The 16,564-nt window shown below is 52.1% G+C and overlaps 1 protein-coding gene across 1 annotated transcript in view; it reads right to left on the bottom strand.

The window, feature by feature from the left end:
- TGM2 (transglutaminase 2) overlaps positions 1-14,064 on the bottom strand; it is a gene marked incomplete at both ends in the record, with an annotated part of 30,401 nt that extends 16,337 nt beyond the window's left edge. Inside the window, 6 exons of the mRNA XM_079719096.1 lie at positions 1,178-1,296; positions 4,942-5,184; positions 9,958-10,137; positions 13,597-13,663; positions 13,769-13,881; positions 14,049-14,064. Of these exons, the coding sequence (XP_079575222.1) occupies positions 1,178-1,296; positions 4,942-5,184; positions 9,958-10,137; positions 13,597-13,663; positions 13,769-13,881; positions 14,049-14,064 (738 nt within the window). The remainder of the gene's footprint in view (positions 1-1,177; positions 1,297-4,941; positions 5,185-9,957; positions 10,138-13,596; positions 13,664-13,768; positions 13,882-14,048) is intronic.
- Positions 14,065-16,564: the final 2,500 nt, after the last annotated feature.

Below are 16,564 nucleotides of genomic sequence, written 5' to 3' on the forward strand. Positions count from 1 at the left end.
TGATGTATTTTATGCATCACAGTCATATCACCATTTCATTTACATCCCACAGAGGGCTACAGGGTTTCTGCAGTTATTTGGAGGCAGACAGTTTTGCAATTATTATCCCCAATATTCAGAAGAGGAAACTGAGGCCAGAGCCCCAGATCTCAGGGATCATCTTATGATCCCAGGGCAGGACTCTCTAGTCTTGAACATGGACCTTGATCCAGGGGCTGCTAAGAGAAATCTCAAGGTGAACCCTACCCCAGGAGGCCAACACCCACTAATACACCAGGAGGTTGAAGGGTGAGGGGTGTGATGGCTCTTGCTTCATGAGTTTTCTCAGCAATATCTCAATGAATTTTTATGGGGTGCTGGATAGCAGAGGAAATAAGAGTATTGATTTGGAGAACCAGCCCAGGCTGGCCTGCTGAAAGAGGAGGAATCACATGGTACAGTTATGAGCCAACCAGCTGAGATCAGCCAAGCCCAGCCTAGACAGTCATGTCCTGGTTGGCCCATAGATTTATGAGAAATAATGAATGATTGTTTTTTCAAGCCTCCAAGTTTTGGACTTGTTTGTTAGTCAGCAGTAGCTAGCTGATACAACAGTGATTCTCAAAGTATCACTGGATCAATAGCATCAGCACCACCTGAGAACTTGTTAAAAATGCAAATTCTCAGCCCATACCCAGACCTACTGTATCAGAAACTAGGGATGGGACCCAGGAACCTGTGTTTTAACCCATTTTTTTAGGTGATTCTGACATATATTCGAGTTTGTGAACCACTGATCTAGATAATGGTTTAAAGCCCCTCTCAGCATATGCCTAGCATATCGTAAGCTTTCTCCAGTGCTGCCCATTATTTTGATATATGGCCTTGAATGTTCCCCTTCTCCCTCATGGAGCACCTGCCAGCCCCACAACTCTCAAAGGCCCTCTTATTCTTTCCCACCTTGAATCCAGAGCTGCTGCTCCCACAGTGGATAGGGCCACCCTTTGCTGTATGACCTCAGGCTTGGCCTGGGCCCTCTCTGAGCCTCTAACCATTTCAGGGCCCTTGAATCTTTGACAGCATGGCGTAGGTGACTCAGACCTGCTCACACTTCTGACTTTGATTTTGACTGTCTCAGACCGAGGACCCAGCACACAGTGGGCCTAAGATGGTTGGGAGGGGCAGGGTGTGGCCTTACCTGCCCATAATTCCAAGGTATGCTCTTGATGAACTTGGCTGAGCCCTGGTAGATGAAGCCCTGTTGGGTGAGGACGTACTCCCGCCGCTCCTCCTCTGAGTCCAGGTACACAGCGTCCGCTGTGGGTGAAAAGGAAAGGGCCTCAACTCTAGGTCTGGCAAGGCCCAGGTTCCCCACAGACGTGGCAGCCGGGGTGCCAACTCCCCAGGGCCAGGTCAGTTTCTCAGAGGCCTTTCTCTCTTTTAATCAGAAAAACTAATAATTAATTAATAATCCCATATCAGTGAGATAAGGTATTATCAGTGACAACAATGTCTGTCTTTTATCCAACACTTGCCATGTGCCAGGACCCATGAGAAATGTATGACATATATTAACTTGTTTAATCTCTCCAAAAGCCCCATGTGGAAGGGATCCTTGGAAGCCCCATTTTACAGAAGGCAAAACTGAGGCTCAAGAATATATTACAGATGGGGAAACTGATGCCAAAACAAGAGACAGGCACACTCGCTGGGCCACGAGTCAGGAACCCCCTAGCTCTGAGTCTCCTTTGCTGTGTGACCCTGGGCAGGTCACTTCTTTTCCTGCCACCTGACTGTGTTCTCTAGGAGTAAACTGTGATCCCAGATCTGAAAGGTGCTTTGCAAGCTAAAGCCCTGAGCCAGTGCGAGGAAGAAGCATCATTCAGGTGGAGAGAAAGCCGAGAAAGGGTCACTGCAGCTCAGGGGAGGAGGGTCCTTGTCCAGCTTGGGGGGTCAGCTGGCATCTGAAGGTTGCCTGGATGACATTCTAAGCAGAGGACCAGAGAGAGCAGAGGTGTGCCTGCTGGAAAACGCAGGGCACTTAGTTCCCTGTGGCTAGCGCCAACAGAAAAGGGCCTGGGGCGGTGGGGCCAGATGACAGGAAGGCAAAGGTTAACCTGGCCTTTCTAATCCTCACTTCACAAGTGAAGAAATTGAGGCTGGGAAGGGGAAATCCAGAACCATGGTATGACTTTGGTCGGCTCTGGGCATTTTTGTCTCCGTGGGCTCCTTCCTCCACAAAAAAATAAAAGAACAAAAATATATTTTATGACTGCATTGGTATAATGATGAACATATTAATATTATATGTTAAAACACATTCTCTGGCCTGAACATTCATTTTGTTTCTTCTGATTTTAAAAGAAATTAACACATTTTCATGGGTCCCTAAAAGTATGGCGGGCCCAGGCAGCGTGCCTACTGAAATCAGCCTGGGGAAACATGTCCAGTGCCTGGGATGCAGCTGCCCGGCCCCTCAGACCCCTGGGCTCCTCTACAGCAACCAGCAACCTTATAGCTTGGAGGAAGCAAATGTGACAGTGGCTGGGTGTCTTTTGCATCCTGCCCTGTGGCTCTGAAGATTGCGCAATAAACATCAGCCTTCAGATAAACGAACTATGTGGCTGTAAATCAGCGGGCAGCGTGGGAGGAAGAATTTAAGAGAAGGAAAAGCCCACAGTACTTTCTCATCCAGTGAAAGCGTCAGCACATGTTGAATTGTCCCCACCGCAGCCCAGGAAGTTGGGACTATGATGTCCCCGCTCAGGTCTCTAGCTGGTAAAGGTGGAGGCCTTGGGGCCGCTAGATCCCGATCCCGACCATGTTGGAGCTCAGGGGCGGGAGGCCCCCAGGTCACGGGCAGATCCCCCCTTCCCCCAGAGGGAGAGCAGTTTCCTCCCCTAGCGTGCCCACCCCCACTGAGCCCAACTTCCTGCCTCCGCATCACCAGTTCCCGTCCTGGGATGTGGGTCCCTTTAGTCACTGTGCTGCTTGGCTGACTGTCAGCCCAACCCTCCGGGCAGGGAGGAGGCCAAGCCACAGGAAGGGGACATCCCCCAGACCCTCACTCCCCGTTCCCTGAACTCTGAAACCCCACGGTGTTGGGGTCGGGGAGGGGCACTGCCACGTTCCTGCCCTGCGGGCAGGGTTGCCAACTAGCTGTAAGTTCACATTGACTAACATCAAAATGAGCGGGCAGTGGGTCCAGCAAGGCCACTTCTGTCCTGAGAAACCATTCCGTGTGGCCACAGGGCATGTGATCAAGGGTGCTCCTCCCTCTGATAAGCCACTGGGTACCAACTCATGCCTGTGGGTGGGAGCCAGACTAATGAACCAACCACCCGGCAAGACCCAGGGCACTCCCAGCTCTTAAAAAGGATGAGCAGATGTCTGCAGACTGATGCAGAAAGAGCCTCAAGATGTACAGTAGAGGGAGAAAAAAACCAACCCAAGTTGTAGGCTGATGTATATGGTAAGATTCTTTTATGTTTAAGAAAGACAGGGAAACCCATAATGCAGTGAGGTCTTGTACAACATGATGAATGTAACTAACACTGCTGTATGTTACATATGGAAGTTCTTAAGAGAATAAATCCTAAAAGTTCTCAACACAAGGAAAAACTTTTTTCTATTTCTTTAATTTTGTATCTATATGAGATGATGGATGTTCATTAAACTTGTGATAATCATTTCACGATGTATGTAAGTCAGATCTTTATGCTGTACACCTTAAGCTTATACAGTGCTGTATGTCCATTATATCTCAATAAAACTGGAAGAAAAAAAAATACAGCGACGTCTCCAGGCACATACATTGGAATCTAAGGAGATAAACCCCCCAAAGACATCTAATAATGGTGTTTCCCAAGGAAGAGAGTCAAGGGGGGGTTGTCTCTCTGTAGTGCTTGAAGCTTTTATAAAGAGGGTGTTCTCATGTCTTACTGTTATAATTAGAAATAAAAGCCAAAGTATGTAAAAGAGAAAATTAAAAAAAAAATCTTTCTGTTCAAATAAAATGCCCCAAAATGGAGAAAAAAGAAAGAAAGAAAGAAAAAAGCAGTGGCCTAGTAAGAAGCTGGTTGTCTTGATGCTGGAGAGGCCAGAATTTCTGCCCTGGGCCCGGGCTTTGAGGAGGGACAGCCCATTCCCAGGTTGGGCCCGCCCACAAGGCCCCTCTCTCTGCTGGGCTCCGTAAGAGCAGGAAGGAAAGAGAGCCCACTGTCTTGTAAGTCACATGCGAAAACTGAGGCCTGGGAAGGCCTGTGGTGCGCCCCTGTCTCCTCCCATCTGCTCGAGATAGACTCAGCCCTCTCCCTGACTCTCTAGTTTTGTCCAGCATCGCCCACTTGCTCCTTGAAGGACCTGCCTAAAACCATTTATCTCTGAGCCTCAGTTTACTGTCTGTAAAACAAGGATGCTAACCTCTCCCCCTGGGGATTGTTGAGAGCCACACTGAAAGAATGTATAAGGAGACACCTAGGTGACCAAACTGCTCCTGCCCACCTCTCCTGGGTACCCCACCCCTCCACCTCCCTGTTTCCCTTCCCCAAGCCAGTCCGGTGGGATTTGAAACAGAGCCCCACGAAACAGAACCAGGCATAAAGCTGCGGCCCTGGGCATCCATTGGGCAGCCCTTTCCTGAACGGGGCTTCTGAACCTGGGTCACCTCCAGGCCCAGCTCACAGTGCCAGGGCCTCAGACACAGGGTGAGATCCCTTCGTAGCTATGTAGGCTGGGGCAAGTCATTTTGCTTCCGCGAGCCTGTCTCCTCCTCTGTAAATGGGAATAAGTGAGTTCTGACATCACAAGGTCTTAGGGAGGCTGGAGCACGGAACTGTATAGAGTAGGCCTCACTCAATTCAATTGGATGTCTCTTCCGCCCCATCCTCCCACCCTCAGTGGTTCCCATGGGTGGGTCCAGCCCTGCCCATCTCCCCACCCCGCGGATGAAGCGCAGCTCACCTGGGCACCAGGCATTGAAGAGCAGGGTGAAGTGACCCAGCACGAAGCTGGAGCCCTGGTAGCCAGTGGAGGCCTCCAGGCTGAGGCGGTACAGGCCAATGGGGGAGCTGGCTGGGGTGCAGAGCTGCAGCGAGAGGGCACTGCCCTGCCGGTCCACCACCGTGGCCACCCAGGCACCCTCCTCCACAGCATCGGACAGCCGGAAGCGGGCCTTGGTCCCGGCATTCTCGCTGGGGACTGGGCCTGCAGAGGGAGAAAGCAGGGGCCGTGAGCCAGGGGTGCTGAGGGAGGGTGAGCGCCAGGGCTGGCAGGAGCAGAACACATGTCTGGGGTCCCCTGGGCCTGGGTCTGTCACTAACCATTGAGGGAACTTTGGGGACAGGTTTCATCTCTCTGAGCCTCAGCTTCTTCATCTGTAAAATGGGGATCAGACCCCAAAGTGTGCAGGATGGTTTTGTGGGAATGCATGAAAAGCTGCAGGCACACAGCACGTCCTCAATCTCCTGGGAGATTCCTCCTGGAAGAGGGGACAGTGTGGCCTGGGACAGGGTCACAGTCACACTGTTCTGGACTGGCGTGACTTTGGGGAAGACCATTCTCTTCTCTGGGCTCAGTTTGCCCATCTGTAACATGGACAGGAATTAGGCAAGATACTCCCCGAAGGTCCTCCTCTCCTGCCTAAATCCTTTAACTTTCAGAAAAAGAAGCCGAGACTCTGAGTAGAATGGGACCTTGGTCCTCTGATGTCCCCAGTGGGGCCTGTCTGAAAGGCTGCTTGCTCTTGGCTAGCAGAGGGTGCTGGCCAATGCAGGCCTAGGTGTCTATCTCCCAAGGCCCCTCCAACTTTTTGCCTCTGTATCTCCATAGGCAACCACGAAGAGCCAGAACTATCCCTCACCTCCCTACAGCCTTTTACACTTTACAAAGCACCTTGGCACTTACTGCTTCTCCAAAGACCCCTTGTACAGGAGGGAAAACTGAGGCTCAGAGAGAAGGGCTCTCCCAAGAACATCCCAGGGGTCTGCAGCAAAGCTAACATCTGAGCCCACATCTCTAGGCCCTGGGCTGCCCCCAAGGTGCCTCTCATTCCCAAAAGGGATGCTCCCTGGTCGGGGGGTTTCAGGGCTCAGTGTAGTGAGAGCCTGCCTTGAACTGGCTCTTTTTCAGATGGAGGGCAGGGCCTAGCCCATGAAGGCAGGTCTGAGTCATGGGGAGGGTGAGGGGTGCTGGTCACTCTTTCTGGACTTGGGCGGCGCAGAGAAGAAACAAAATCTTCTCTGCCTGGTTGGGCGGCTGCTCGGGAGGGTTTCTGTTTATTCTTGCATCTCCCTCCCTGCAGCTCTACCCCCCCACCACTACTGACAATATGGGGGCCTGCTCACTGAGGGGCTACCTGCCAGCCCCACCCACTCCCAGGCCCAAATATAACTATGAGCTAACAGGCATGACACAGGCCTCTGGGGCCCTGTCTGAGTGCCAGGAGCCAGCTGTAAGCCTTTAAATGCTCCCTGTCTTCCGGAGCCAGTATTTAGGGGAGAAGTTGGGCAGCACTGGGGCCTGAGAGCCAGCCTAGGTCTGGTTCCACCACTTAGACCCTGAGTGCTGCGTGACCTGGGCTAAGTCACCAGCCCTCTCTGATCTGCGATTTTCTCATCAAAGAAGAAAACAGGCTTAGACTACATGCCTAGAAAGGTTCGACTCCAGATCTGAAACTGGCTCTGTGACCTTGGACAAGCTATTTAGCTTCTCTGTGCCTCAGTTTCCTTACCTGTAAAATGGGGTCAATTGCAGTACCTCCTCATAAGGTCATTGTGAGGCTCAAAGAAGGTGACGCTTGTAAACCACACTGCAAGGTGCCTGGCACATAGTAAGTGCTCAATAAATAATAGTTATTATTTATTATTGTCACTACCACCTTCTAATGCTGTTTAGAGGAATCAGTGAGAGTTTAAACCAGTGACTAGCACATAGTAATTACGCAGTAAATATGAGCTATCCCCAGTGTCATCCAAAGAGACCATTACAAATCAGAATTCTCAAGCCAAATAACAAATTTTGAGACTGGAGTGGAATGCGGTAATTGTCTAGTTCAATTGAATCACTTCACAGATATAGAAACTGAGACCGAAAGGGGTAAAGTTGGGGTGACTATATACGTCCCAGTTTTCCCAGGATAGTCCCATTTTAGGCCTGTGGTCCCAGCATAATTCTTTTTTTTTTTTAACATCTTTATTGGAGTATAATTGCTTTACAATGGTGTGTTAGTTTCTGCTTTATAACAAAGTGAATCAGCTATGCATATACATATATCCGCATATCTCCTCCCTCTCCCAGCATAATTCTTAATGGCACCCCTTTCATTCTCAGAAAAGACTCTGGATGATCAATGATCTGGTCTCCATGGTAATGGCCTGGGCCAGGTACCATAGCCACCATCACTGTTGATACACCACCCTCGGGGACAGGCCAGGAAACACATTTCCCTTTCTCTCTGTCCCGCGGCAGCCGTGTACATACACGCACTTACACACCCCTTTCTTCTGAGGGGTCCTGGTGGATGGGAGGAGGACGGGCTGTCCCCCGGCCCCACTGCTGCTCACATAAACTGGCTTAGAAAACTCCTTGGCTGCGGTTCCACACGGAACCGTTTGTGGGGCTAGAGGTGCCACAGAGACCCCCCTGGGTAAATGGCCCTGGAGATCTGAGGGGTCCTGGCCACTACCCCGACCACGGCAGTGAGGGCCTGGGTGGGGTGGATGAGGGGAACCTTCCAGAGTCAAGCCTTCTATTAGCTGCATAAGGGTTCTCTTCACTGCTTCAGGATGACCTCACTCTCACCCAACCCACCTTCCCAACCCTGGCCCGCCTTGGGGGAAAGCAGAGCTTTATTCCTTAACAAGGATGGTGCTTGTCTGCTGTGGTCTGTACCCCACAGCAGAGCCTGTCCGGCCTCGAACTGTCAGGGTGAAATGCATGGCATCTGGGCATGGGTGGGGTCAGGTCACACACCCCATTTGCTGAGTGACCTTCGCCAGCTCTCTCCCCTCCCTGGGCCTCAGTTTCCCTGAAGAGGTAGGACAGGCTGATCATAAGCTAGAATGCTCCAACACTAGGGCAGGGTGCCCAGGCCAGGCCCAGGGTCGGGGGCTGACCAAAGCCAGGCATCAAGGCAGAAGGCCCCCCTTCCTGGTATTGTTTCTCAGCTTCCCCAGCCCACAGGAGGGTCTTGGTAGCTCAGACAGGGAGGCCGAGTGCACCCAGAGATACAGTGCCTTCTGTGGCTGCCCCGGGGGCTGTGGACATTACCAGGGCAGGTTGGCTATGGTTTGAGATAAGCTGGCAGAGACTGGAGACCAGAGATTAGTTGCTGGGGTAAGAAGGTCAGCTCCCTGCCTCCCCTGTGGCCCCAACCCTGAACTTGGGGCCTCATGACCTAGTGTCAGGCTGCCTAGACAAATGGAGAAGAAGGAGAAAGAAATTTGGACGCCTTGAAGTTGAAAGAAGGAAAAAAAGATGGGAAATACCCAAGTTGGCAGTTCATCGACCATCCATTTCACAGAGGAATAAACTGAGACTGGCAGGCACTTGTGGTGAACAAGTAAATGTCCCTGCTCTCAGATCACATCAATGAAAAGCCTCAACTCTGGGGTCAGGGTTTCAATTCTGCTGTGTCCCTAACTTACTGTATGACCTGGGCAAGTAACTTGACCTTTCTAAGCCTCAGAGTTCTCATCTGTAAAATGGGTGCTAGTTACACTTCTAGAACAGAAGGTTTCAGGATGAGTATGCACATACCATAGATGTGATTTTCATCAAGCCAAGCCTGCTCAGGGCACCACACCCAGCCCTTAACTGCCATGGATTCAGCCTTCCACTTTACAGAGGGGGAAACTGAGGCTGGAAAGATCAGAGACTTGCAGGAGGCCCCTCAGATTTATTGGAAGAACCCCAAGGATGCTGGGTATGTGTGTGGGGGGGTGTCCTGGCTAGTAGGTGTGTTCCTGCCAGAAGGGAAGGGGGAGGGAGGAAAGGGATGAAGTGGATATCCGTGGCCGGTCTGCAGGCGCTGTGATAAGCTTTATCAAACGGCCTCCCAGGTAGTATGGGCCTCAGCCTGCTTGCTCTCTGGCCTCAGAGACCTCAGAAAGAGCTAAAGCTCACCTTTCCCACGCTTGGGCCAGAGTCCCAGCCAGGCGGCCCCTCTCTGACCTCAAGGGAGTGGTTCCCATCAGAAGCCAAACCCAGGGATTTAGCATTTAAGGCCACTTTCCTGGGAATAGCAAAGAAGACTGGACACTGGGCATCTGGGGATGGGGTGGTTGGGGCCTCAATGTCCCTTCATCCATCACTGGAGTCCCTGGAGCAAGACCAGCAAACAGCTGCTAACATCTGCAGGGCACTCCCTCATGTCAGGCCCTTCTCACCTAACGACCTTCCACCAGGAGTGCTTTACCTCAGAGAGGCTAAGCAACTTGCCCAGGGTCACACAGCGGGTAGGCAGTCTGGTCCACACCAGAACCCAGGTCTGTCTGTCCAGCTCCTGAGCCTGAGGCAGCCTCCGAAGGCTTAGAGAAAGAACTAGGGGAACATAAAACTGCCCACTCAGAGGGCTGGAGCAGCGGGGGTTCTCTCCACCAACCAGAACCCCTTTGGGCCTGATACCATCAGGTTGTGTGGGTTTGCGGGGGTGGCTGTTGATAAGAATTGGGAAGTTGTTCTGATGTGGGAAAAGGCAGGCACGACCTTGATGGACCCGTGTGGCGGCAAACCTCCCCTTCAACCCTGGTGACAACAGGTTGTCAGGAACCCAGGCGTCCAGAAGCACAGACTTATCTACAAGACTGAGCGGCCTGCGGAGACATCTCTGCACTCTCTGGCCTCAGTTCCCTCATCTGTAAAATGGGGTATGACTGCTGGGAATTTCTCAGGGGGCGAAGAGGAACGGCGTCACCTGTCCCATGGTCTGTCAGGGGACAACAAAATCACAGAACAGGGAGGTGCGGGCGTGGGACTCACCAGTCACGGCACAGAAGGTGAGGCTATCCACGCCGGCCTCGTAGTTTCGGCCCTCGAAGTGCAGCGTCAGCCAGAAGGGCTGGCCCCGTCGCACCACCAGCTTCTCCCTGCACAGCTCAGCCGTGTGGTGGTCACGGCCATTGGCCTCCAGCTCCAGGTCACATCTCTCCAGAACAAGATCTGTGGAGACAGTGAGGGGCTTGAGCCGTGGTTCCATCCCTCAGTCAGCTGTGAGCCCTAAGCTCCCTGGACGTGAGGGGTTCAGGGCACCCCCGGGAGCCAGCCTTCCCAATCCCCACCCACCCTGTCACCCAGGGGCTAACTGGGCCTGAATCTCCCCAACTCTTTTTTTTTTGGCCGTGCTGCGCAGCTTGCAGGATCTTAGTTCCCTGACGAGGGATCGAACCTGGGCCCACTGCAGCGGAAGCCCGGAGTCCTAACCACTGGACCGACGGGGAATTTCCTCCCCAGCTCTTAATCACAGGTTGTGCGCACTGCGGCAAGTGGGGAAGTCTTTGCACCTCCTAGCCGTGGGCCCTCAGGCAACTCAGCTTTTCTGGGCCTCACTTTTCCCCATGTGTCCACAGGTGGGGACAGCAGGATCCACCTAACAGGGCTGTGGTGAGCCATTTAGCCCGGTGCCTGGCTCATAATAAATGCCTACTAAACACGAGCTAGTCTACTGCGATTGGAGGGATCTTTTGGTAAAAAGGGGGGTGGTATTCGGTATCGATTAATTACACAGGCTTTGCCTTTTAGGTTCAATTTCCAATTTCCAGAAAATACAGAGGACTGAGGAAGATGTAAACACAGAACCAGGAAGCAATCAACAAAATTCATACTCTGGGAAACTATAGGTAAAGTATTCGGTTTCTTTAACCAATAAATTACAAAAAAAAAAAAAAAAGACAAGAAAAAAAAGTTGAAGGGATAACCTATAGACTAAGAGAAACCTAAAACACACTACAACCCACTGTGCTGTGTGACCCTTATTTGGATTTTGATTTTAAAAACTATTTATTACATGCATGAGGCAATTAGAAATTTGAATACTGATGTATAATGGTGATATTAAGGAATTTTGTATTTGTTTATGTCTAAAAAGGAGTCCTTATTCTTTGGAGAGATATATTGAAATATTTACAGATGAAATGATGTGATGCCTGGGATTTGTTTCCAAATAATGGGTTGTGGGGTGTGAGGGCAGGAGGCAACAGTAGCCATAAGTTGGTGGTAGTTGGGACCAGGTGATGAGAACATAGGCATTTATTCTACTGTTCTCTCTACTTTTATGTATGTTCAATTCTCCATAATAAAATTTTTTTTTCAATGACAGAGGTTTTGGAGTCTTCTGGACCTGAGTTTCAGTTCTGCTGTGCCGCTGTGTGATCCTGGGGAAGGTGTCTCTCCCTCTCTGTGCCTCCTTTTCTGAAGCGTCAAAGGGCTGCTGTGAGGTCTAGCAGAGGACACCCTTTCCCCAGGGCTGAGCCCAGGGCAAAAGTTTGATATGTGAAAGTTCTCTTTTCCCATATTTTCAGAGGGAACTGAAGACCAGGGGAGGGATTGGGGTGATGGGAGAGTGAGGGTCAAATCTCATAAACCTTGGCAAGCTCAATCTGACCTAATCAAGGTCAAGATTAGGGGGACCATAGGGTGAGAGGAGTGGGCAAGGGAGATGCTCAGAATTATGGGACCTTAAGAGTATGTGGTCCCACTGAGGCCCAGGGTCAGGGATTTACCAAAGTCACCCAGCAGGTGGGTCCTTCCACAGAGACATACATGCAGGTCTCCTCCCTCCCGCCATGGAACAAATTGCCCAGTAACTGCCGAGGGCTTTGACATGGATTATCTCCACTTAAACCTCACAACTACCCACCTACACAGCTACTATCACTACCTTCACTTTGTAGACAGAGACATTACACGGCCCCAGGTCTCACGGCAAGCACAAGCTGAAGCTTTGGGGTTTGAACCCAGGGCTGTAGATTCGGGAGCCCGCACTGGTAACAACCTCACTCACAGCTCAAGATTTTGTGGTCCATCCCCCTGCCCCCCTCCACTCCTCCCATCCCCCGCCCACGTCCTGTGTTGTTTCAAGCCTAGGAGGAGACCTGGGAGAAGTTGAGGCCCCTGCAATCACAGCAAGAGAGACCTCTGCTAGCCACAAGGAAGAACTTCCTGCTGGCCTGCTGGGGTGAAGAAACACTGTTTTGGGAAACTTCAACTCCAGAGAGCTTAAGCAAGAAAGAGGCCACTGTTGTCCCCCTAGGAGACCTTAGAGAGATGGTCAGTCCCTGGTCTGGGGCAGATGCAGCTCTTTCTCACTCTGTTGTCTGAAGAAAGATTTCCAGAAATCATGCCCAGCTCTAGAGGTGCAGAAATACTGGGGTCTAGGGTCTTAGGATTTCCACACTGAGAAAGGACCCGAGGTCTTCCAGGCCACCGGGACCCCTGTAGGAAGTGGCCACTCTGGCAGTGGGGCAGGGAGCTCATCATAATTGGCATCTCCAGAGTCCCCCAGGTCTACTGAGCCCCACTCCTGGGGACAGGGTGGGAAACTGCATGAGGCACAAGTGGGCCGCCTAGGTGACGCGTCACAGCCAGCCCTGAGCTGGCTTTCGATCGCATGTGCTGGGGAGCTGGGTCCCAGAGAGGGACAAAGATGGCCCGAGATCACACAGCAGGTCAGGCACGTCGGTGGTTCCTCCTGCTTGTTCCTGCTCCACGTGCCCCGGGTCCCTCTCCATGTTCGCTCTGCCCACCCTCCTTCCTGGGGGCTGTGGTGGTGCAGAGGCCACCTCCAGATGGACTTGACCCAAGAGTCAGCCAGGATGCTGAGTCCAGCAGCATTAGTACAGGCGCATCTCCCATCGTAGAAATCCCTCTGAAATGGTAGCCCTGCCCGTGTGTTTGTGTATGTGTGTGTGTGTGTGTGTGTGTGTGTGTGTAGGAAATGAATTGAGCCCCTTCTCCAGTCCTCTCACAGATGTACCGAGGACTGGCATTACTGTCCATGTTTTACAGGAGGGGAAACTGAGACTCAACCAGTGGCCAAAGACCAGGTTTGCAGAACTTGAGGGCAGGGAGGGACCTAGGAGAGCAAGTCTGCTCTCAGGCCTTTCCTCCATAGGATGCTGGGAGCTCCTCTCTGGCCCCCGAGGCCAAGGAGACAGCCGGGCTTGGGTTACACACCACCACGGACTAACCAAAACTAAGTACTTGAGTCCAGGCCAGCACCCTCTGTACAGCTTCACGCCTGGCATGCAGCAGGGAGCCAGCTTCCACTAACTGCCGGAGGACAAGTGACAATGGTCTGCTAACACAGTACTTTACCGTTCATAGCACGCCTTCGTGTTCCATTGCCTCATCTGATCCAGGAAGGCAGAGGTTAATGACTATGCCCTGGGGATGGGGAAGCTGAGGCCCTAAGCAGAGCCAGGACTGGGAGCCAGGCACCTCTCACCCAGCCCAGCCCACTTGTTGCACTCCAAATCGGGGACTTAGGGATTGAGCCCATCCCGGTCCTGACCCCCAGTGCACCGGTGGGACCAGAGAGACCAGGTAAGGATGGCTGGACCCGGGGCCCCTGAACGGTCGCAGCGGCGCTGACCCTGATACTGCGCTGACCCTGATACTCACCCTCGGCCATGGTCGGGTGGTGGCTGTGCTCCTCAGACCGGTGGCAGGACTCTCCAAGTGCAGACCACTAACGACGGGCAATGCAGAGGCTGAGACCGGCGGTGAACTTATGGCCCGTTTAGGGGCGGGCTAGGGGCGGGGCCTCGCGGGAAGGCGGGGACCAGGCGGGGACCTGGCGGGGAGGCGGTGCCCTGTCTGGGTCCACGCTCCTCTCCACCAGCCGGCTGGGGCGCACCCAGGGGTCAGGAGACGAGGGAGGAAGTGAAGGTTGGGCAAGGGCGCCCCCTGGGGAAACAGCGCAGGGCTGGGATGGCAGCCACAGGGACACACAGACCAGGACACCCAGACGCACCTGGATATACAGAGTCAGATCTTGGGTAACAGAGAAACCTGCATACAGAAACACACACACAGATACCGACACACAATTGCACCAGGACACACAGGCGTACTTCGATACACAGACATGGACCCGCAGTCAGGTCAGACCCGGGATCAAGAAGACACACACACCGTCAGATAAAGATACATATGGAGCAGACACAGACACACAATCAGGGACGTAGGGTTGTGGACGCACAGAGACACAGACACACTGTGACAGATACGGCAAATAAACCTGGACACACAGACACGGTGACATGGACAGAAAATCAGATTAAAATCCGAGACGTGACTGCACATAGTCACAGCCAGGCACACACGGACAGGTACCCACCAAGAACCACACACAAATAAGCAGGTGTCCGGATGCACCCAGCTCATAGACACACAGACCACACACCACCAGAGGTGGACACAAAATCAGATTGGGGCACTTACAGACACACAAAGGTGCAGATACGGGGAGACGGACACACAGACAGACATGGCCTCATGTACAAACATGCAGACACACCCACAAAGACAGACACAACACACCTGACTCTGTCGCAAAATCCAGAGACATCCCTCTATCTCATCCATCCGTCTATCCATCTAATCATCCATCCATCTCATCATTCATTCATCCATCTACTCACCCATCCATCCATCCATCCATCCATCCACTTACCCCTCCCCCACTCCGTCCCTCTACTGATGATGTTCCTTCAGGTCCAGCCTGTGCCAGAAGGAAACAAAGCCAACATCCCAGGGACTCAACCTCTGACCTCTCACTCCTAGTACCCTAGGGGGTGGGGGGATCACCCATTCTTCTCCCTCTGGTCCCCCAGCCTCCTATGGTTCTTAACCACCACAAATCCTGAACAGGGAGGGTCCTTAGAGAGGCAGGGGCCTGTGAGCCTCCTCCAGCCCTTTTTCCATATTTATGGATGGATTGGGCTACAAAATTGGCCCCAGTTTCCATTCCTGTGTGACACAGCGCAGGGAACAAACCTGTGTTGTTTTAGTAGATGTGTGTCCCTGAGTCAAATGGAGCCTGCCTGAGGTTTAGTGAACCAACTTACAACAGTTTTGGGCTCTGCGGACCCATAAAATAGCCCAATGGGTGAACCTTGTCATTGCCCCATCTTATAGATTGTTGTAGAAACTGTTTCCTACAGCTAGCAAGAGCTCAAAGGAAGGAGTGGTTGCACGAACATCAGTCAAGAAGCCAGGGTTCGAGATCCCGCTATGTAGTCCTGGGCAGGTATTTTGGCTCTGCAGGCCTCAGTCTCCCACTCTGCAAAATGAGGACAAGAATTCCTCCCTCACAGGCCTGGAGGAAGACTCAACCATAATGACTGAGTTTGGGCACCTAGTACATAGTGATCACTCAATAACTGGGGCCTCTGAGTTTTGGAGCAAAAATGCCATGTGTCCCAGAACCTGGCTCTGAGAGTAGGGACCTCAAAGAGAAACAGGAGGCCCCGGGGACAGTCAGGCTCTGCAGAAGGAAGGCTGCAGGCTCAGTGTTTCTACAAGAGTCAGACCTGCCCCACATGAAAGGATGGGTTTTGCCTTTGTCCATTCTTTTCCGTTTGGAAATGACATTTCTTCTCCACTTGGCACTAATTTCCCCTTATCACCTCCACCTGGGAATTCCCTGGAGGGCAGGAATACACTGGAAGCTTTTTACCCATCAGGTTGTTCCTGGTGCCCTGCATGGGGCTTGGTACAGAGTCCCAGACCCGTCCCTGACCACGCCAGCTTCCGCCTCTTCCTTCCTCTCCCTGTTTCTGTAGAACTATGACCACCTAAGTGATTCAGGCTCTTGAGCAATCCCAGGGAAGTCCGAATCAGAACTGGCTTCCAAGAAGTGACAGGTCAAGACCAGACCACAGGCTGAGCCCAAAGACCTGGATTCCAGGCCTGGTGACCAGGGGGCCCTTGCCTCACGCTGGGCCACACTTCTCCTATCTGCTCAGAGGCGTTGGGAAACCCTGCCTTGTCTTACCTCACTGTGCAAGTAAAAACTCAAAACCATTTTACTGAGGGGGAAACTGAGGCCCAGGGAGGGTGGTTGTGAGCTCAAGGTCCCCAGACAGTGCAGGAGGTGACCCTTCATCATCCCTTACAGGGGAAGCGCAGGGCAGGGCACAGCTGAGGTCATTCTTGACTGTGTGATCCTGGGTAAATTACTAGACCTGACCAAACCTCAATCTCCTCATCTATAAAGCAGGTATAATAAGAATCACCACTTCTGGGAATTAGAGATAATGTCTGTGCAGTGGGGGGCACATAGCAAGTGCTCAGTAAATGTCACCTAAAACTTTTTTATGATGATGTCATCAAGAGTCAAGGCTCCCGTCCCCCACAAAAGGGAGATTCTGACGTGCGTAAGTGAAGCAGGTTGCAAACAAGGTAGAATATTTGCATATTCTATAATATTTGGGGGTTTCTTAGAAGAACTCCCTGCCTCGTAAGTAAGTCTCGGACCCAGGGTCACTGATGGATGCCTGAACTCCCCCATTCGAGGGATCAGTCCTTCATTCCGTAAGGATTTCCGGGCCTTGAGGTGGAGACAAAGGTGCATTTTTAGAACTTT

The sequence above is a fragment of the Hyperoodon ampullatus genome, assembly GCF_949752795.1.
Source record: "Hyperoodon ampullatus genome assembly, chromosome: 14".
Taxonomy (NCBI): domain Eukaryota; kingdom Metazoa; phylum Chordata; class Mammalia; order Artiodactyla; family Ziphiidae; genus Hyperoodon; species Hyperoodon ampullatus.